Source organism: Halictus rubicundus, unplaced genomic scaffold (assembly GCF_050948215.1).
Source record: "Halictus rubicundus isolate RS-2024b unplaced genomic scaffold, iyHalRubi1_principal scaffold1307, whole genome shotgun sequence".
In the NCBI taxonomy this organism is placed as follows: Eukaryota; Metazoa; Arthropoda; class Insecta; order Hymenoptera; family Halictidae; genus Halictus; species Halictus rubicundus.
In genome coordinates, this window is record NW_027489848.1 from 1 (window position 1) to 22,729 (window position 22,729).

The 22,729-nt window shown below is 39.9% G+C and overlaps 1 protein-coding gene across 2 annotated transcripts; it reads right to left on the reverse strand.

The window, feature by feature from the left end:
- Positions 1 to 6,341: 6,341 nt before the first annotated feature.
- On the reverse strand, positions 6,342 to 19,470 carry LOC143365090 (uncharacterized). 2 transcript variants are annotated; one of them, XM_076805040.1, is made up of 5 exons: positions 19,283 to 19,470; positions 18,801 to 18,926; positions 18,200 to 18,323; positions 6,718 to 6,919; positions 6,342 to 6,626 (listed from the first exon to the last, which is right to left on the reverse strand). In XM_076805040.1, exons 2-5 carry the CDS (start codon positions 18,889 to 18,891, stop codon positions 6,570 to 6,572), a joined length of 474 nt encoding a protein of 157 aa, XP_076661155.1. In that variant the 5' UTR covers positions 18,892 to 18,926; positions 19,283 to 19,470; the 3' UTR covers positions 6,342 to 6,569. The 2 variants fall into 2 exon arrangements, with proteins under 2 accessions (XP_076661155.1, XP_076661156.1); XM_076805041.1 differs by having other exon boundaries at positions 19,279 to 19,470.
- Between the last annotated feature and the right edge of the window lie 3,259 nt (positions 19,471 to 22,729).

Consider the following 22,729-nt stretch of genomic DNA (forward strand, 5'->3'; position numbering starts at 1 on the left):
AAGTTAGTAGCCCAAGTAAGATGCGGAAATGCAGAAAACTGGAACAAATACTGGCTGGGAGACGAAGCAAGAGAATGCGACCTGTGTGGGGACAGGTATGGCAATCTGGAGCATCTAACAAGAGAATGCAGGGAAATGGAGGGAAGGATCAGGATGGAGGACATAGTGAGTGGGAGGATAGATACAAATGTTGAAGCGCGGCTTCAAAAGTTCAGGAAGAAGAGAGATAAGCGAGCAGAAATATAAAGGTAATATAAGGAAGCGTAAACCAAAGATAACAGACTAGGAAATGGTGCAATAATCAGAATAAGAATAGGAACAGGCAGAATATAGGTAGAGTAGTCAGGGTAGGGATGGGTGAGTCGAAGAGGGAAGGGGGGAGAGAGAGAGAGAGAGAGAGAGAGAGAGAGAGAGAGAGAGAGAATTAATGCGTGGATAAGATAGTTATTTTTTGTATTCATAGGTTATTGTAAACCGAGTCCAATTCTTGGCCGTAAGGCTGAATAAAGCAATATTATTATTATTACTTTTTATAATAACTTTTATCATAACAATAAATTTTATATAACTTTTTCCTCCGTGAAAATGTTCTGCTCGGCTTCGTTAAGGAGTTATTAACGAAAAACGCGGGTCAATCAGAGCGCGGATACATTGAAAATTTAAAAAAATATTTATTTCAATTCTTCCGTAAATGACCATGGGATTTCGCGAGATTGGAAATAAAATAAAAATCACGTTCGCAACAAATGACGCGTTTATTTTATCGCGTTTTGTGTATAATCGCGTGGATGGTCTATTTGCCCGTTGGCCGGAAATATCCGCGCTTATTAAAATCGAAAATTTAACAGATTACATGTTTACGGAGAGAGAAGAGTCATCGAGTCGTTCGGGCGAAATATTAATCAATATATTGCGAATTTTAATGCGAAAGAAATATCGCCTGCGTTCGTTGAAAAATACAGAGACCAAATTTATTTCCCTTTTAAATCGTTTATGCGTTTCTAGATTTTCTAAATGCTTCTATACTGTTTTGCGTTTGATCCATCCATTTTTAACACGAATCTATAAAATCCTCGGTCTTGTTAATCATTGTTCGTTTAGCCTGGGATGAATAATCGTTCAAAATATAATGTTTTAAATTCGATGCTCTCAATGGGCTGATACAAAAACCTTTTAAATTCCACGAATTTGAATGTGAAGATATTTAATCTCCCGATCAAGAGCTTTCGACAGAACGTAACAAATCCGATTTTACCGTTTCCATTCGCGGGATTGGCCAGCAGGGACACGGTAGGAATCAGTGTTAGTTGTGGCCAATAATTTCATTGTTACGTTTTCAACGCCGTAAGGAAAAAATCGGCTTGATACTCCGCGTTTTTCAGCTACAGTGAAATTTTATCTTCGACTTTTCCTCGTTTTTCATTCTACATTACCCCCGGTTCTGCTTGGTAGCGTTCACGTTCGTGTCGGCCCCACCCCCTCTGCCCTTCGCCGTTACGTCAGAGTAATAAGTTTCAGGAGCCACTGCTCGATCGCTGGTCGTTTAATCGGCTGCGAAATATCGGAAATTGTTACATGCTTCTCGTATGCTGATTTATTTTATTTCTGCCCCCATCGATTGGCTGCCTCGATTTTACAATCACTAAATAATATAAATCCGTTTCGAAGAGGATACGTTGAGCAACAGTATCCGCTTCGTATTTTCCGCATTTCTTCACAGGTGAGGAGAGGTGTTAGCTCCACTTTTGCCAGTTCCACTATCATAATTTTTCCAGCCACGAGGCTCAGGGACAAACAGTTTCTCTGGAAATAAAGCATCGCCTCCGGAAAGGGCAAATTTTTTCGTGCAACACAGGCACGCGCGGTTTGCTAGAGTCTTACACAGAATGTATGTCGCGGTGTGTACCACCCACGTGCTCTCAGCAAATACCACCCTTTTCTTCAGTGAGAACAGAAGCATCCCGGTGGTAACAATATCGCTACCCGCTAACCGATACTACGTATCGTACCTTTGACAGCGAAACTGTATATACGTGACATCCTTTCTTCCCACCCCTGCGACCGTCAGAGATGAGAACCGCGCCAAGGGAAGAGAATTTAGGGGGAGAATTGCTTACGGCGTTTTTAATACGTCTGATCGCCATACGGTTGACCCCTCGTGTTTTTGTTCTCTTCTGGCTACGACTTATTCCTCGTCGGTCACTCGTGACTCCTATTTAATCTGTGAATCATTGGTAGGATGATAGAAAACATGATGATGGGCTAGAAATAGTTAACGCATTGGTTACCAGCGGTTGTTTTGGCAATAGACTTCATCATATGATATTGTTTAAGATGTCCTTTTTTAAAATGTGGTGTCATATACGGTCGGTAAAATATCGATAGAAAGAGAAATAATTACAGTAGAACCTCGCTTCGTCGACCGTCATTTATTGCTAGAACTCCTCGTCCCTTTCATACTCACAAGGGAACATAATCAGATGCGAAAATCCGATTTTGATGAAACTTGTGGGAGCTTATAGTTCTTTGAAAAATATTTCACACTTGTTTTTTTTTTATCGGCAACCATCCACTTTGAAGGGGTGAAAACAGCCCTCAAAGTTGGCGGTCAAAACCATATTTTTGGAGATATCTCGGAAACCAGAGGTCCAAAAAATTTGAATTTTTTTTTAAATTGTGTGTTTTTCACACTTTTTTTTTTTTAAGTTTGTTGTTTAAACAATATATTAAAAATTTGATTTTTTTGCGGCGCGCCGTAATTATAATTAGCACCGCGTCACGCTGCTACCTGCGCCACCTTCTTTCGCTACTAATAAAATAATAAACGACACATAACCCAGTGGTATTGTTTAAAATACTATACAGGTTTATACTAAATGCTTATATTTCGATAAAACCAGCCAGAATTCCTTCCTACGCACGCCAGGCGCAAGAATATCTTCCATTATGCATAATTATTGTTAAATGGCAAAAAAAAATCCTGAAACATGTACCCCCTATTTTGGATCAAAGATCACACACCCAAGTTTACATTAAAATGAACTAACAATAAATAAGGGAAACTGAAGAAAAATCAAATTTTTAATATATTGTTTAAACAAGAAGCTTTTGTTAAAATTTTCTTGCGCGACTACATTTCCCATTGAAAAACACACAATTTAAAAAAAAATTCAAATTTTTTCGACGTCTGGTTTCCGAGATATCCCAAAAAATATGGTTTTAACGCCCGAGTGTATGGTTGCTGATAAAAAAGCACGTGTCAAATTTCTTTCAAAGAACTATAAGCTCCCATAAGTCTCATCAAAATGGGATTTTCGCATCTGAATATGATCCCTTGCCAGTATCGCCAGATAAGGTGAGGCAGCACAAATTGACGGGAAAAAGTTACCCTCTGTCTGCCAGTACCGGATTAGTCAGATATAAAACCCGTCATGTTACCGGGGGCTAGAACTTTCTGTGAACAATATTTTTTAGTGTTGGTGTTAATTTTTAAAACATAAACGCATGCTCTTCTGTGTAAAAAAGAGATATTGTACATACATAGTACAAATTAAAAAGTACTAACATAGCTATATTTCAGATGTCAGTTTTATTTCGGTATCTATTTCAGACGTTAAAACCACGTCTTGAAAAAGACGTCTTTAGGGGAGTCATATCGTCGTCATTTATTTCAATAATTCATCATAGATTTGAAGATACGAATTTTGGCCACGAACTCGGCCGAATTCGCCACTGTGCGATGGCTGGCAACTTGAGGTTGTACTCACACCCGAGTCGGAGCTTTCGTTGACACATGTTTAGAAAGTTAGGGGTCTTTACTGTGGACGATACCTTGTTCTTAAGGGATCTGGCCGCGGAGTGGGGATGGGCGAGGGTGTCTTCTAGGAGCGCGAGTGACTTCTCATTACTTATCGTGGAACCATCCGGAGACGTATTCGGCACTTTAAGTAATTTTGCGAGTGAATCGATCTGGGAGCAGGAGCAAGTGTGTGAAGTGAGAACAACATAATTCCACATCGTCATTCTTGTAATATTCAGACAAGTAAGTATTTTTATTGCTACTATTTGTTATCGTTCGTGTTTTTGCTTATGCTCTTCCGCTATATTTGTTACATTGATATAACTTCTCTTAATTTCCGTATATATCTCTTTAATTAATGTTTAAATTAGTATGTTTTCTTATAAACCATGCCACAGAAATTTTGACTGTATTTTTCAATTCTAGGCAAGCAAACAATGGAAACTGCAACGTGGACGGTGGTTCAGTTCATCGAAGATGGCAGCATGGAGGCAGTGCTAACAAAGTGGTTAGAGGGCGAAAATTGTTACTGGCCACCACTGCAACGGGGTCGTTTGATGACCGCAATAAAAAAAATGGAGGCCAGTAACAATTTATGGACCAAGTACAAGGTCAAGATTTTTAGAAACAGCACTTTCGGTAAGTTACAATTTGTTCAGGATTCAAGCGTTGGAATTCGGCGGCTATTGTCTCAACTGGCGACCGCTGTATCATACAGTTTTTGTCTCGTATGTCAACACGCGGTAAGAACGCGTGTCGCCGTTGCTCGACACCGCGTAGCAACAGTTTCGTCTCTCATTGGCCGAATTTCAACGCTCGAATCCTTCAAATCGAGACAAACAAGGATTATCCGATTCGGGAGCACCAATCACGGTGCTCCACATTCGATGGTCCTTGTTATTGAAGGCATCTGCGTGTGCCTTCTCGCTCTCTTAATGTTCGTCACTCGCATCACGCTGCTTAACGCTCTTAACGTTCGTCTTCAGTCATATTTCTCGCGCTAGTTTGCTGCTCGCGCTCGTCTCGCTCAGGTCAGATTTCAAAATCTCTCGCTCGGAGACTCTCGCGATCTCGAACTGCTCTTTCGCAGTATTTTCTACAATCTTCCGCGCCACGTTACGTGCATTCTGCCGCGTGTTGAAGATCTCCGTCGCCCGCGTTAAAGATTTCCGTATCGCGGTGGCACGCGTTTCGCGTTCCGACGGCAGAAATCTGCACGCGCAAGATATCCGTCCATCCGCCGGCTCGCGATTCTCGATCGCGCTTTCTCTCTCTCGATCGTGCGCACCTCGTGACGTCCTCGTTCTCTCCATCGCTCGCGAGTGACCGGCTGGTCGTGCCGCCTGTGATCGGTCTGCGATCAATAAAGTGCAGTTTAATATCTCTCTCTCTCTCTCTCTCTCTCCGTCAAACTCTGACTCTCTACTTCCGCGACCGCGACCTACCTCGCATATATAGCCCGATGGTCCTTAATACATACACCCGAATCGGATCACCTACATCGCTCGCGGTCGTCGCACCTTCCTTACTCTCTCACATTCATTCGCACCCGCTCGCTCGGGCATTCACCTGTCGTTGCGTTGATGTTTTTCGGCCATCCGCGGACGACCTGCTCCACAAAAACGCTGGTCGTTTTTGCGTTTTCGCTGACCTAATCGGCGATTTCCGCCAACGGCTCCGTCCCCTACGTTTATGTTAAACAAAAACGAACAAACAAAAAGAAACAAAGAAACAACTGACAAACTAAAACATGAAAATAAACAAACAAACAAACTTATATTTTATATATATTTATTTTTTATTTATTTATTTTTATTTCCTTACAGAATATTTATTATATAATTTATGATAGGGGAATATTCAAAGTAAAATTAAAATTAAACAGAAACAAACAAACAAAACAAACTAAAACATCGAAATAAACAAACAAACAAACGAAAAGAAAAGAAATCATCTATAATAATAATTATGATTAATATTGATGCCGCGGCCTCTTGGAAATAACATTGTAGCGGCGTGAAGTGAGCGTGAAGAGAGAAAGAGAAAGAATGTGTCAGTACGCGTGAAGTGAGCATGAAGAAAGAGAGCGAGGATGAACAAATGAGCGTGAAGAAAGAGAGCGAGTATGAACAAATGAGCGCGAAGGAAGAGAGAGAAAGAATGAGTAAATACGTGTGAAGGAGCGAAAGAAAAGATAGAACGTAGAGACGCGTGCGTGTAGTTTTCACCAGAAGCAAACGAACCAGCGTGTGAGACGGTTGCAAACCGCGTGTAAAAAAGTAATAAAAGTGAATTCCAAGAATACAGCGTGAAAAGTGTGTTAGAAAAATCGAAGTAAGCAAACGGTCGAGGCAGGCCATGTGGTTTTTGTCAGCGCGTTGCCCTTCCACAAGGGAAAGTCCTTTAGCTTGGGGGTGTCATAAACAAGGGGGCATACTGTCGAAGGCGTTCTCACGGCTGAGGATTTTTGGGACAGCAGGACATTCTGATTCTGACTGTCGTCGTGTACAGTTGTCGTGAATAAAGATTCATAGTATTTTGTAATACGCCCACATTTATTTAAGTTAACGATATCGCGTTATCTATCTTTCTAGTACTTTCTTACAAGTGAATAAAAGAAGCCTAACAACATTATAAAAATAATTTATAATTACTTTGTATTTAAATTATATAATAAGAATTATATTTATTATTATTTTAATTTATAGTTATTATTATTTATTTTAGTTTATTTTATCGCCTGTGTGTGATGAAAGCAGCCTCTCTTTTTTTAGCCCCGCATCCGCTGGCGGTACTCCGCCCGCTTTATCAGCTTGGCCAATTTATTCTGAAACATAATATTATGCTTTATAATTTTTTAATTATTCACCATTTATTTATTATTTTATTATTTCTTCATTTATTCTATATTTACTTACATAAGAATCATAATTTAGCCTAGCCGTGGAGGTGGGCGGGGGCCCACGTTCAAATGGCCTCGGGATGCGGGAGGGCGGAAAGTTGGGCGGCAACAATTTTACCGCAATGGGCCACGGTATCTGCGAGGCCCGTGGCGTTGGGGCGGATGGCCCCTGTTCTAAGGACATTTTTTCAAATTTGATGGTGTTTGGTTCCATAATTCTGGAAAAGAAAAAAGAATTACTTCATGCGCCGTCTCGAAAATGTCGGATTCAAATTGACGCGTATTATAGTGTTGTTTGGAATTTGGAAGTGTGCAAGAACGGTTTTTTCGGGATCGTATCGGATTCTCGAACAAAGATTGTAAGTCATTGCAGGTGTGCAATAATTCGAAAGAATCGGTTACCCAATCGTTGGGACGGGTCGGAAATCCATAGGATCGAGATCAATCACTGAAGAGCAAAATTCTTCACTGATTCGTCTCGACCCCATGGATTTCCGACACGTCCGAACGATTCAGTGCACGACTCTTGCGAATTATTGCACACCGGCAGTCACTCACAATCTTTGTTCGAGAATATGATACGATGTCGAACAAAACATTCTCGCACACTTTTAAATTGTATATATCACTATAACACTTCACGACGCGTCCAACGAATCAAGTCTATTCGTCTAATGTAACAAAAATGTTTATATCTCAGAAACGGTTGACCTTTCGACCTATGTTTACTATAGCTTTTTCACTCAGCACTGTGTATCCTATATACCATATAAATATTGAATGGTTTTTTTTTAACACCCTGTATATATATATATAACATGTATCCAACGGCAGAAGGTGAAGTTTTCAAGCTACTACACGCTGTAAGGAAAATAAATTGTAGGGACAACCTGAGAATAAATGAAGGGATCGTTTGCGGTGCAATTACAAAATTGTCTCTACCTGAAATACTTGCACTTGTGAAGACCATTCAACGTTTATGAACTCAATGGATACATATATAGAAACAACTTATCGTGATCATGAATAAATTACTTCTGTGAATTTGATTGCAAAGTGGGAGAACATCGACTCGATAATTTCATAGGGTGGATAATAAAAATCTCCTTGTGGATTTTAACCAAAGAACACACACACACACACACACACACACACACACACACACACACACACCCGCCCTAAAGAACAAATTCGGTCATTCAAAATAGGCAGAATTTTTCATCGAAATAGATAGTTTTTTGCAAATATCTCGGAAAATAAAGAGACCGCCGTACTGTGCGGACTAATGGCCTGTTTTTGGGCACTTCTCGTAATTTGGTTATTGATGTATAAATATATATCAGAAATTGTTTGCAGAAAATTAAATTTACTGTGGCGGCCGTGCAAATAGCACGCCGACGAACCGCCAATATACATTGTAAACGCGGCGGCGACCGTCCTCGGAAAGCCGCAAAGAAACACGTGAAGATCGGCTCCGGGGACGGTCGCCATCTGTTAAACAATTGACTGACGCGAGGGAGAGGTGGTCAGTCAAAGGTATGCGATCGACACTCGGTCGCGAACGTCGATACAGGGCAGTCGACGGTCCACCGACCAATAAAGACGTATACCACCGAACACGGCCTCGATCATTACACCGGACACCCACATTTACCAATATAATTAATAAATTTAACAAAGATTTTATTTTTAAAAACATTCAATTTAAAACGAAATTAATAATAAATGAAGTATATGCAAAATTAGTAATAAGAGACTTGAGCAAATTATAATAGTAGTAAACAAAATAAGCAAACTTAACAAATCACTATTCGCTATAAACAATTTCGATCTATCTTTACATTCTTATTACTTTTCCAGTAGGTGTAAAACATATATTAAAAACAAATTAAGAATACGTAAAATGACATGATGCGAGTTACATGATGCGTAGTAGACATGATGCGCCTCCCCTCAGGTCAATCAACGAATGGGGATGAGTCTTTCGGGATTTTCGGGTCCATCCCTTGGAAGAGTTGGACACCAACGAGATGGCCAGCAAACGGACCCCGGACAGCAAACGCAGCAGTCATTCCGTTGTTATCAGACTTTCGCGATCGTACGCAACCACAGCACTTTCAATCGGATCCCGTTACCCAATATTAAATTGGCGGGTAACTTTTCGGCGATACGGGTACGCGACGCGTTCACAACGGTGAATCCGAGCCTTACAACCTCGGGTGGATATACAGTGGAAATCCGCGCGGCACACTCGATAGTCGCATCGCAAAACACTGGATCAGGTTATTCGGCTATCGAAACTTGCCAGTTAGTCGTTCCTAAACCATTCGAGAGTAAAATATTATTGTTTTCATTTATTGAAACAGCCCCTTGCGGGCCACACGGGGATACCGCTCCATCTCCGTCAAGGTGGTGGGCCTCCTCGCAACGGTTCCATCGTTCCATTTGGCGGCGGCAGAGCGTGGGAAGTTATACCACATCGCCTGCTCGTTCCGCCGCCCGGTGGAGGTGGAGCTTATGCGCAGGGAGGATGAGGAGCTTGTGGCTCTGATACGCCAAGCCCGGGCGGATACGTTTGCTGAATGGGGGAAACTGCTCGCTACGGAAAACACTTCAACAAGCAAGCGCTTTAAGAGAAGCTTTCCTAGGCGTATCAAGCAGAGATTGGTGCGTGTCACAAGCACATTCGAAGCGAGATCACCGTCACAACGCTAAACTGGTGCGGATACCTACACAGACTGAGCCTAATCAAGATGCATGGGGTACTAAGTACCAAAAAGTGGGATCCGATAATCTCTGGGGATTGAAATGTACAGAAGTGAATGTGTGGCCTACCCATGTTGTCGGCGCTAGTATGTATGAGATACATCCTGACATAGAAGCAAATAACCCCAGCGTTAGGTGTTACGGAGCGACTGATACATATTGGATGATCTCGACAACTGTTGCTGGGGCTAAGGAGCAGTTTATAATTAGGCCGAAACAGCCGTTTATATTTTTCTGCAAAGGACTTGTTAGAGTTGTTTTAGCTCATGTAATTGTTAGCAAAAACAAACTTCCTTCAGGACAGTGCATTTATGCGTTGTCACGTCCGGTGGTTCGACCGTAAATGAATAAACGCTTAGATAAAGAATTAGTATTAATTATTATAGAAAAACCCGATGATGTCGCGCGAGAGGAAATAAAATAAGATTAAAGTATATGTTAGCAATTCTACGCAGTTAGGTAGCGCGGAAAAAGACTCCAACTTATCTTCCTGCAAGACACGCAGACGAAGATCAGTTTACACCTTGGAAACAAACAAGAAGAATATTATGCCGAATTACAAGAAAAGACGTCGACTTCATAAGTAAAAGAACCCTGGCAACACACAGCTGACTAATCAGGAGACATTGAGAAGATCAACTCCTCAAAATGAGTTCAGTCAGTTAGTAAAAGATCCATACGTTAGACGCGTCGTGCAATTATTAACAGTTCTTTTTAAAATCTACGAGTTTCGACGTATAAGTCCCGCGAAGTGCTCGTGAAAGTTCAGCAACTTCGACCTGCGAGCCACTGCGGAAAACCAGCGACTACAACCTGCGAGCGCCCTCCCGAAATCAGCGACTGCAAACTTGCGAGCGATCTCCAAGAATCAGCGACTCGATAAATTAATATTATTATAAAGCGAAACACTTGTAAGCCCTCTAGCTTATGCGCTATACAAAATCCCTGCTTGTAAAGTAAAGTCAAACTTCGAATATCTGATTCAGCACCTAATTCTGAATAAATCGATAATTTTGTTGTTTTTTAAAAATACGGATACAACTTATTTAATCAATCCTCAATTTCCCGAATCGTAGCCGATGAATGCAGGTAGGTTCAAAACTGCGACTTATACCCAAAAAATTATAATCCGCCCCACCTGGGACATAACAAAAATTGGTGACAGCGGTGGGATAAAGCGCAGTGACAAAGACCTTTGATCAACAAAATATTAGAAAGTTTTGGAAAGAACCTTCAATATATGAGTATGTATATCGGAAAATTAGTCCAGAGAAGCTGCTATCAATCCTCAGCACATCAACTTGTATGGGTAAACCAGTGATAAATTACATCAGAAACCCTGATATCCCAGAGACCAACTATATAAAATCGATGAAGGTAATAGCGGGACAAAGGATCAATTCAGAAAGACAACAATGCCTGTCCCAAGGCCGAATTATCGCCCAGAGGAAGAGGTGTTAGAAGAATTCTACGGGCCTATAGATGGGATAGTACCGACCCACTATCCAGAAACATACCGGAACCTCCTGAATCTGTACTGTGTCGTCGCACCACGACAAGAGACGTCCTATATACCTCACTGAAATAGGATATGTCGTGCGTGTTATGGCCGCCTGATCAGAAGGGAACAATGGTATTGTGAAGAAGGAGGCTGGCACATCTTGTGTCAGCTAGATCCAGCCCAAACCTACTCCAAATATGGACTGCCCGCCGGGAATTTTCCGGACCGAGACGTACGGAGGAGACGTATGGACTACCGCCCCGAAGAGGAGGTATTGGAGGAATTTTATGGGCCGATAGATGGGGTAATACCACACCATTACCCTGAAACGTACCGGAATCTTCTAAATTTATACTGCGTGTGTACATCACAGCAAGAAGCATCGTACGTGTACCACCAAAATAGGATATGCCGGACATGTTATGGCCGCCTAACCCCAAGAGAGCACTGGTACTACGAGCAAGGGGCTGGCACATCGTGTGTCAGCTGAACCCGGCCCACACCTACTCCAAATGCCAAGACTGCGGTCGGCAACTAGGAAGGGTCCGTCAGGCATGGGAGTGCACGGAATGCATCGAAGAGAACTTCGAAATGAACGTGGACGAGTGATGACCTGATCCACACTGGCTACGCCCAAGAAGTAGTCACCCGATGGTGACAAGCGCACCCACACCATGTACACATTTTTTTTCTTCTCATCCCATTACATTTGGATCCTTCAGTGCAGGAATATTAGCAGTCCTTATAATCCTCAAATTTATAAAGGTGTCACGTCCGGTGGTTCGACCGCCAACGAATAAACCCTCAGATGAAGAATTATTATGAATTATTATGGACATCCGATGATGTCGTGCGAGGAGAAGTAAAAATAGGATTAAGATATATGTTAAAAATTCTACGCAGTAAGGTAGCACGAGAAACGACTCCAACTTTTCTTCCTGCAAGACACGCAGATGAAGTTCTCAGTTTACACGCTGAGAACAAACAGGAAAGGTGTCCAAATATGCCAAATTATAAGAAAAGACGCCGACTTCATGGTAAAAAGATCCTGTCGGCGTACAGCTGACTAGTCAGGAGACATCAAGAAGATAAAAAGATGCAAGGTAGAGACTCCTGTGCCAGCATCTTTGAAAAACAAAGGATTGTGCATCTTATAAAAAGGGGGACCAACTCCTAAAATTCAGTTATAAATAGTCAGTCAGTCAGTCAGACAATCGTGAACAATCAGTTATTCAGTCATAGTCAATAGTCCAGTAGTCTCTTTTGAAGTTAAAATAGTTCGTTCAGTTGTTTCGCGACAAACCGTTTCAAAGACCAGTGTCAGCAGTCGGAGTATATTGTAACCGAATTCGAACCCGTGATCACGGTAATATTAATATTATTATTATTATTATCAAACTATTTATAAGCACTCCAGTATATGCGCTATATAAACCATATTTGTAAAATCAAATTTGTAATCTCTGATTCAGAACCACACTTTGAATAAATCAATAATATTGTTGTTTTCAAAATAAGGGTACAAAGTTATTTAAACGATCCTCAATTTCCCGAACCATAGCCGGTGTATGCAGGTAGGTTTGAAACTGCGTCCTATCCTCTTAAAATCGTAATTCATCCCACTCGGGACGTAACACTATCAAAGCTTGCAAAGGAGTATCTTTGTGTTATGGCAACATCTGTTCCTTCCGAAAGAGTATTCTCAAAGACTGGCGAAATAATTAGTAAAAAAAAGAAATAGATTAAAAGACAATATAGTGAATAAAATATTGCTTCTTAATATGTACAAAATAAATCCTTTATTATGTCTATTTCGTACATATTCGCTTTATCTACGTTTTTTTCTTGCCGAAATGTTCCAGTATTTCCACTCGCGGCATTTCTATACTCATGTCAGGTCCGAAATCACAGTCAAATTTAAAGCATCGAGATATTTGAAGGAATCATTTGGCAATCGATACATATAGTATAGAAACAGCTTATAGTGATCAGGAATAAATAACTTCTGTGAATTTGATTGCAAAGTGGAAGAACATTGACCCCTTCGACTCGATACTTTCACAGGGTGTATTAAAGAAAGTTTGTTGTGCATTGTAGGTATTAACGAAAGAACCCTCCCCCGCCCTAAAGAACAAAGTCGGTCATTCAAAATAGGCAGAATTTTTCATCAAAATAGGCAGTTTTTTGCAAATATCTCGGAAAATCAAGATACCGCAGTACTGTGCGGACTAATGGCCTGTTTTTGGGCACTTCCCGTAATTTGGTTATTAATGTGTATATATATATATAAGGCGCTAAAACTCAAGGAACGTAAAGAATATATTTCGCAGAAGTTATAAGGGAATAGCAATCCCTAAGACCCGTATCCTATAAATTCCAAATTCAAGAAAACAAAATCTATTCAAATTAAAACATTGATAAAGAAATAATGAGGAAATACCTGCAAAATTACTTCTTAACCGTTGAAAACGAAACATGAGGCCCTGGGGTGACCGAGGAACCAGTGCGTGAGGTAAAGAGCGAACCAGCACTGCATCCGTTGGCGAACCTCACCCATTTGAAAACACTGAAAATAAATAATAACATGTATCACTCAATGAATACATATATAGAAACAACTTATAGTGATCATGAATAAATAACTTCTGTGAATTTGATTGCAAAGTGAAAAAACATTGACCACTTCGACTCAATAATTTCATACCTCCCTTCATATATTAATGTATATATATATAAGGCGCTAAAACTCATGGAACGTAAAGAATATATTTCGCAGAAGTTATAAGGGAATAGCAATCCCTAAGACCCGTATCCTATAAATTCCAAATTCAAGAAAACAAAATCTATTCAAATTAAAACATTGATAAAGAAATAATGAGGAAATACCTGCAAAATTACTTCTTAACCGTTGAAAAGGAAACATGAGACCCTGGGGTGACCGAGGAACCAGTGCGTGAGGTAAAGAGCGAACCAGCACTGCATCCGTTGGCGAACCTCACCCATTTGAAAACACTGGAAATAAATAATAACATGTATCACTCAATGAATACATATATAGAAACAACTTATAGTGATCATGAATAAATAACTTCTGTGAATTTGATTGCAAAGTGAAAAAACATTGACCACTTCGACTCAATAATTTCATACCTCCATCATATATTAATGTATATATATATAAGGCGCTAAAACTCATGGAACGTAAAGAATATATTTCGCAGAAGTTATAAGGGAATAGCAATCCCTAAGACCCGTATCCTATAAATTCCAAATTCAAGAAAACAAAATCTATTCAAATTAAAACATTGATAAAGAAATAATGAGGAAATACCTGCAAAATTACTTCTTAACCGTTGAAAACGAAACATGAGGCCCTGGGGTGACCGAGGAACCAGTGCGTGAGGTAAAGAGCGAACCAGCATTGCATCCGTTGGCCAACCTCACCCATTTGAAAACACTGGAAATAAATAATAACATGTATCCAACGGCAGAAGGTGAAGTTTCCAAGCTACTACACGCGGTAAGGAAAATAAATTGTAGGGACAACTTGAGAATAAATGAAGGGATCGTTTGCGGTGCAATTAGAAATTGTCTCTACCTGAAATACTTGCACTTGTGAAGACTTCATTCAACGTTGATGAACTCAATGGATACATATACAATAGTATATCATGAATAAATTTCTTCTGTGAATTTGATTGCAAAGTGAAAAAACATTGACCACTTCGACTCAATAATTTCATACCTCCCTTCATATATTAATGTATATATATATAAGGCGCTAAAACTCATGGAACGTAAAGAATATATTTCGCAGAAGTTATAAGGGAATAGCAATCCCTAAGACCCGTATCCTATAAATTCCAAATTCAAGAAAACAAAATCTATTCAAATTAAAACATTGATAAAGAAATAATGAGGAAATACCTGCAAAATTACTTCTTAACCGTTGAAAACGAAACATGAGGCCCTGGGGTGACCGAGGAACCAGTGCGTGAGGTAAAGAGCGAACCAGCATTGCATCCGTTGGCCAACCTCACCCATTTGAAAACACTGGAAATAAATAATAACATGTATCCAACGGCAGAAGGTGAAGTTTCCAAGCTACTACACGCGGTAAGGAAAATAAATTGTAGGGACAACTTGAGAATAAATGAAGGGATCGTTTGCGGTGCAATTAGAAATTGTCTCTACCTGAAATACTTGCACTTGTGAAGACTTCATTCAACGTTGATGAACTCAATGGATACATATACAATAGTATATCATGAATAAATTTCTTCTGTGAATTTGATTGCAAAGTGAAAAAACATTGACCACTTCGACTCAATAATTTCATAGGGTGGATAATAAAAATTCCCTTGTAGATTGTTATGACACACAGCCATTTCCGAGGAAAGACCATTAGACCTCGGGATACTTTTACAAGGGTCTCGAGAAGGCCTAAGCATTTTTTATATACACGTTACCAGTTAAGGCCTAATCGTCACGGGTTAGGCATCCGCGTAGTGCGTGAGGGTTAGAGACCCTAAGGCAGACCCCTTGGGCCATCAGTTTGGGGACCCCTAATAAACATAGTTGCCAGATGACTGGAACAAAGTGACTCTTCTGCCAAGTCCTTGGAAAATCTAGCTTTTCCAAGGAAGCATTGTTCCCAAACTCGATGATCCTCGCCCTCATGGGACAAGGGGGTAATAAACCATAGGCACGTGCTGGCCACTTGGGCCCTTTTTTTCGTCACGCTGCTCTGGGGTCTGGCAATCGTCACGTGCTGGTCTAGGCACTTTCTCTACGCGTTTGACTTGGGGTGGGGACTTCCTCCACCACCAACAGGGGTTGCATACAAATGACTCCTCCCTCAAGTCAATCAGCAAGTGAGATTTCTTTCCCCCAAAAATGGGACCATCTCCCACTCTTCTCCAAAGTCACCACCGAGGTGAAGAGCGAGCTGACCCCAGAGCAGAAATTAGATACAAACTTGTTCTCAAAGGAAACCGAATAATCACCAGTCCGAATGTAAACTGTATATAGTCATTGTTCTAATAAACCAAAGTTGTTATTGCAAAGGAAGGTGTCGGGTCATTAATTCGACAAAATAACACGCAGAACCTCTCCTACAATTGCGAGAAACTGCACGACATAACATAGATTTTAATGAAAGAACTCTCCTCCATCCTAAAGAACAAATTCGGTCATTGAAAATAGGCAGAATTCGCAATGGAGACTCTGACAGTTTTTTGCAAATATCTCAGAAAATAAAGAGACCTCCGTACAGTGCGGACAAATGGTCTGTCTTCGGGCACTTCTCGTAATTTGGTTATTAATGTATATATTAATGTACAATAACCAGCAAAACTGAGTCTACACTATTTGAAGCAACATAACTTTTTAAAAATTAGATCAAATGACTTGAATTTTATTGAGAAGTTAGAAGGATTAGTTTATTAGACGAGGTGTAGGAAGGAATGGGAAGAGGTGGAAAGGTTGCAGGAGAGGTTTCTGAGGTGGGTCCTAGGAGTAGAGGGGTACGCACCGCGGTATATGGTGCGGTAACAGCTGCAGAGGGAGTTGTTGAGAGGGAGGGCGGGGTTGAGGGCATGGGGGTACCAGAAGAAGTTGAGGGTGGAAAAAGGGGGGGAGCTAGCTAGGTTGTGCTGGGAGCAGGGAAGAGGAAGGGGCAGAAGGGGAGGGGAGGTAGTAGGGTGGGTGAAGGAGTGACGGCGTTTTTGGGAAGAGAGGGGCTGGACAGCGGAGGAGGCGGAGGAGATGATGGAGGAGAGGATAGAGGCAGTGAGTGAGGAGATAGTGAAAGGGGAAAAGAAGAAGCAACAGGGGAGAGATGGGAAAAGATAGGAAGCGCAAGGTACAACATGTGGTACGGGAGGGTGAAGGGAGAGCGGATACCGGGGTATCTGAAGAAAGGCTGGGGAGAGAGCAGGTGGCAAAGGGTGGCCAGGTACAGGTTGGGAAACGAGATGAGAGGTGGAAAGTATTGGTTGGAGGAGGAGAAGAAAGTATGTAAGGTCTGTGGGTGAGAGGAGGAAACGTGGGAACATGTGTGGGAAATGTGTAAGGGAGGGTTGAGGGGAGTGGTTGGCAGGGGATGGTGGGGAAGTATTAGGGGATGAAGGAGGAGAGGAATGGATGAGGAAGGTGGATGAATGGAGGAAGAGCAGGAATGGAGAGATATGGGAGATGAAGTAAATGGAGAGAATGCATAGGAATGGAGTGAAAGTGAGAGCAGCCGAAAGAGGAGGTCCAGGAGGCATGGGAAGGATGGGTGAGGTGCAGGGAGGGGAGAGAGCAGAGAAGCATGTATGTGTGGGACAGGGAAAAATAATAACGCGGCGGATATTAGTGAAAGATCGTTCTCTCTCTCTATGGCGTGTTTTTAGGACACGTTTAATTAAGTTAGGGTAAGTTAGGATAAGTTTAAGGTTAAGATTGGGGTAAGAGGGAGATGTAATTAAAATTGTAACCCCGAGGGGAATCAATAATTGATATATATATTAGACGAGGTGTACAAAATTTTTGAAAAAAATTTTAATTGGTCGGAATCGCAAAAGAAATAGTAAAAGTTGGTTTTTTCAGCTTTTTTATCAGAGCCTGTATTGAAAATTTAAGGAATGTATTTGATTTGCTCGAATAAATTATATCTACGCTTAAAATTTCACAGATATTGGTTAATTCGATTACGAGTTATAAACGATTAAAAGTGTGGTTTTAAGTCGAAAATCATGAAAAACGGCAATTTTTCCACTTTTAAGCGTTTATAACTCGTAAACGAATTAACCAATATCGGTGAAATTTTCAGCATGGATGTAATTTACTCAAGCGAATCAAACACATTTTTTAAATTTTCAATACAGGCTCAGATAAAAAAGCTAAAAAAACCAACTGTTACTATTTCTTTTGCGATTCCGACCAATTCAAACTTTTTTCAAAAATTTTTTACACCTCGTCTAACAAACTAAACCTTCCAACTTCTCAATAAAATTCAAGTCATTTGATCAGATTTTTAAAAAGTTATGTTGGCTCAAATAGTGTAGACTCAGTTTTGCTGGTTAGTGTATGTATATAAAGCGAGAAAACTCAAGGAACGTAAAGAATATATTTCGCAGAAGTTACAAGGGAATAGCAATCCCTAAGACCCATATCCTATAAATTCCAAATTCAAGGTAACAAGATCTATTCAAATTAAAACATTAATAAAGAAATAATGAGAAAATACCTGTGAAATTTCTTCTTAACTGTTGAAAACAAAACACGAGGCCCTGGGGTGACCGAGGAACCAGTCAGTGAGGTGAACAGCGAACCCACATTGCATCCAATGGCCGGCCTCACACTTGAAAACACTGAAAATAAATAATAACATGTATTCAACGGCAGAAGGTAAAGTTTTTAAGCTACTACACGCGGTAAGGAAAATAAATTATAGGGACAACCTGAGAATAAATGAAGGGATCGTTTGCGGTGCGATTAGAAATTGTCTCTACCTGAAATACATCCACTTGTGCACTTCATTCAACGTTTATAAACTCAATGAATAGATATATAGAAACAACTTATAGTGATCATGTATAAATAACTTCTGTGAATATGATTGCAAAGTGAAAAAACATTGACCACTTCGACTCGATAATTTCATACCTCCCTTCATATATTAATGTATATATATATAAGGCGCTAAAACTCATGGAACCTAAAGAATATATTTCGCAGAAGTTATAAGGGAATAGCAATCCCTAAGACCCGTATCCTATAAATTCCAAATTCAAGAAAACAAAATCTATTCAAATTAAAACATTGATAAAGAAATAATGAGGAAATACCTGCAAAATTACTTCTTAACCGTTGAAAAGGAAACATGAGACCCTGGGGTGACCGAGGAACCAGTGCGTGAGGTAAAGACCGAACCAGCATTGCATCCGTTGGCCAACCTCACCCATTTGAAAACACTGGAAATAAATAATAACATGTATCACTCAATGAATACATATATAGAAACAACTTATAGTGATCATGAATAAATAACTTCTGTGAATTTGATTGCAAAATGGGAGAACATCGACTCGATAATTTCATAGGGTGGATAATAAAAATCTCCTTGTACATTTTAACCAAAGAACCCTCCCGCGCCCTAAAGAACAAATTCGGTCATTCAAAATAGGCAGAAGTTTACATCAAAATAGACAGTTTTTGCAAATATCTCGGAAAATAAAGAGACCGCCGTACTGTGCGGACAAATGGCCTGTTTTCGGGAAAACTTATCAAAATGTATACTCCAAACCTAATCGCCATAATACGTACTTACAACACACGGCACTGACACGAATGGCTGCTCTGAAGTGAATACTGGCCGACGCTTGCGAGCGAATGTTCGATGGCATTCCTTCGACCGCCTTCGGAACCGATCTTCGCTTCTTTCTCTGCAGCTTCCCGTGGACCGTCGCCGCGCCGCCGCGTATACAATGTATGTTGGCGGTTCGTCGGCGTGCTTGCCGCTGCGCGATGCCCAGGCTGCCACATGTCCATTTTCATCTGTCTTTTTCGGCGGTTTATTTGACTTCGAATAATTTCCGGAGGCGCGTTCGAATGCTGTAACGAGGACAGAGCAGTCAAAGACTGGCGCGCGCGTTGCAATGTATGTGGTTGTATCGCCCAATGACAAAGCAAGGATCAAATAAAACTCTAGTCTATATATAGACACTTATGAATCGTAGTTCTTTTTAGACCTTTGAAATTTTGAATCATTTCATTTTTGGTTTAATTTAGCTTCACACATGAATTTATTGACTCTGTTGTAAACATTTATTTCATAATAAAAAAAGAGAGACCGAGGTGTGTGCATGAATAATAGTGGTAAAGTATTTTTAAGTTATAACATTCGCAAAACATCGTATCCGGACCTAATCTAATCATACATTATCATTATTAGGATCATACTCTTATGCAAATGCACGTAGACTTTTTGACAGTGATACTGAAATAAATGTAATGTAACAATTACAATTTTTATTCTGTTATAACGTCTGACACCTGATCGTTCCATACTCCGGGTAAAAAAAAACATGTCCACTTAGGACCCTCCTCCCTATAAATATCCAACATTTAATAAAATTGAAAGATTCCCTTTTCAGTTCCTTTCTTATTCGTTATCCAACACGCCGGTGTTTCCATCTCGTATTCATCAGTCAGCTACACATCTGTAGGTAATACCATACCACAGACGAGGTATAGGAGTAGACCAATCACCCAATGTATTATTCTGTCTCACGCTCGGGGGGCTCTAGAGCCCCCGTACTATTCCGTGTCACATCCTACCGTATCATCCAGAACTAATATTGTGGAACCGATATTCTACAATGGCGCTGTTGCTGATATAATTTTAAATCTCATGTCGAGGATTCATATGATGAATGAAACAAAAGAATGTTGTTTCCTCTTAATTCCATTACGGCTGACACGCGAGTGCATCGAAGGAGACGTAATGTAATAATAATAATAACGTAACGTCTCCGGCTGAGAATATTTTGGTCCCGGATCGAATCCCGCATGGAACGATTTTTTTTTCGTTAAACACTTTTTTCTTGTTCTTTCTACTACATCAGTCGTCTTCCCTGTGCAATTACAACTACAACAGTGTAATAACATAATTATAAAAAATTAAATTAGTTCAATATTAGCCAAAAGTAAGAATGTAGTTTAAATTTAATTAAATAAAATACGACGTTGATATCATTAATTTCATTTGACTATTTAATAGCTACTTATTCAATGTACTTCTGATATTGCTTTTCATTCGCAGCATATATATTCTAATAAATTTAATTATTTGGGATTGATAAAAGATTGAACAACAATATTTATAATAACTAGTTTTGAACATTTTTTAAGGGTAATTAAATTTAAAAAACAAAAAGAATGATTTAAAAATACAAAATATATTTCAGTATATACCATTAAACCCGATTCTTTTTAATTTTTTCAGTTTAAATTTTACTTTGGTATTGTTCCGTCACAAGACAAAACAAATATTTCAATATAACCAAACATCTGGGTGGCAGACTTCGGCCTACCTCCAGTTTATCATGTTTGTAATGCACTAGCATTTATGGTAGCGGCCCGGGACAAAATTTACAACACTTTACCGGGCGCAGGTTTATAACGCCTTTCCGGACCCATCGAGTGAGGGTACCGCGCGTCCACCTCGGCACAAGGTTACCCTCCCTTTGGCAATGGTAGGCGCCAACGAAGATCAATGACAATGATTGACCAATCACGAACAAATTAGAAGACAGAGATTCTTAGACCCCACCCACACCGAGATTAGCTGCAAGGAGTGAAGAGACGACAAGACCAGTCAACCAACTAGCCTCAAATAAACAAGTATTCCTCCGAGCAACCGTAGAGTCGTAGTCCACCAGAGCAGCAGCGGTCGTAGTATCCGCGTATTTCTTTTTATTTCTTCGGTTCTGTTAACGTCAGAGTCGATAGTGCAAACCGACACGGACAAGAGTGTCCCTTGCACTGCATTCCAGACAGAGTTGGGCACTATTTAGATAACAAATTATTTAAATAAGGATTCGAATCAAAGATATTTTATCTTTATTCGTTATTCGAAAGTTCGAATAAAAAAAGTATCTCTGTCGAATAAATAATTTTATTAGACGAGAATTTATCGGACGAATAGAGAGAATTTTTTTTATTCGAAGCGGATTTATTCGAACTTGGAATAAATTTTCATCTTTTATCTGTATCTTTTATTCAAAGGCTTCGGATAAATCTTCGAATAACTTTTGCCAGCTCGAATAAGCGGCGACGAGGTCCGACGAACGCCGATCTTCAAAGACCCAGCGACTGACAAACGGTATACAATGTAAGCAGATGGAGAATCGCGCACGAATGAAAGTTCAAACTTTTAGATTTTTCAATATACCTCCATAAAATTGCGGCGAGTGAATTGAGGGGCTTTTCCTGATGAAAATGAGTCCAAACTCGAGTGTAATCGAACAATTTTATTGATACGTAATGTTACGATAAAAATTAAAATCTTGTTGAAGATAATCCAAATGATGTCGTGTTTGGACTCATTTTCATCTGGATAAGCTCTACAACTTATTCGTATTAAAAATACTATTCGCATTAACACTATTCCTACCGAAACTTCGCGTATACCTATTTCTACCGCGACCGGTCAAATGACCGGTCTGTAGCACAACTTATATTTTTTAATATAGAATGAAGATAATAGCCAATTTGACAGTATAAAAATATAGTTTCTTTTATTTAGGAGTATATAATGTATATTTTATTCGTTTTCACCGCATAATATTTCGTTTACTATACCCTGTTGGGCCTGATGTTCCCCTAAACATATTATGAATAGGTGCTCTTCCAGGATTAGACCCTTCTTTTACTTCTTGCCAAACAGTTCCGTCTATAGCAGTTTCGATTACCTCTTCCTCATTCTCGCTATCGGAAGTAACTAAAAATCTCCTTCTCTTTCGTCCTCTACGTACGTTCGAAACATTCCCTTCGTCCTCATCGGTGTTCGAGTCGTTCTCAAATAGATCATAATTTTCCGTATTGTCATTTGCAATATCAAAAATTTCGAACGTCTTTACATTTTGGGAATGAATATTCAAGGGATAAAATAAAAACTAAAATATAAAAATGTAAATCAAGATGGATAAAAAAATGAACAAAAGATAAAATGTGAAACTTGCTACGAAGTATTGTTGGTTTGTTCACTTTTTTG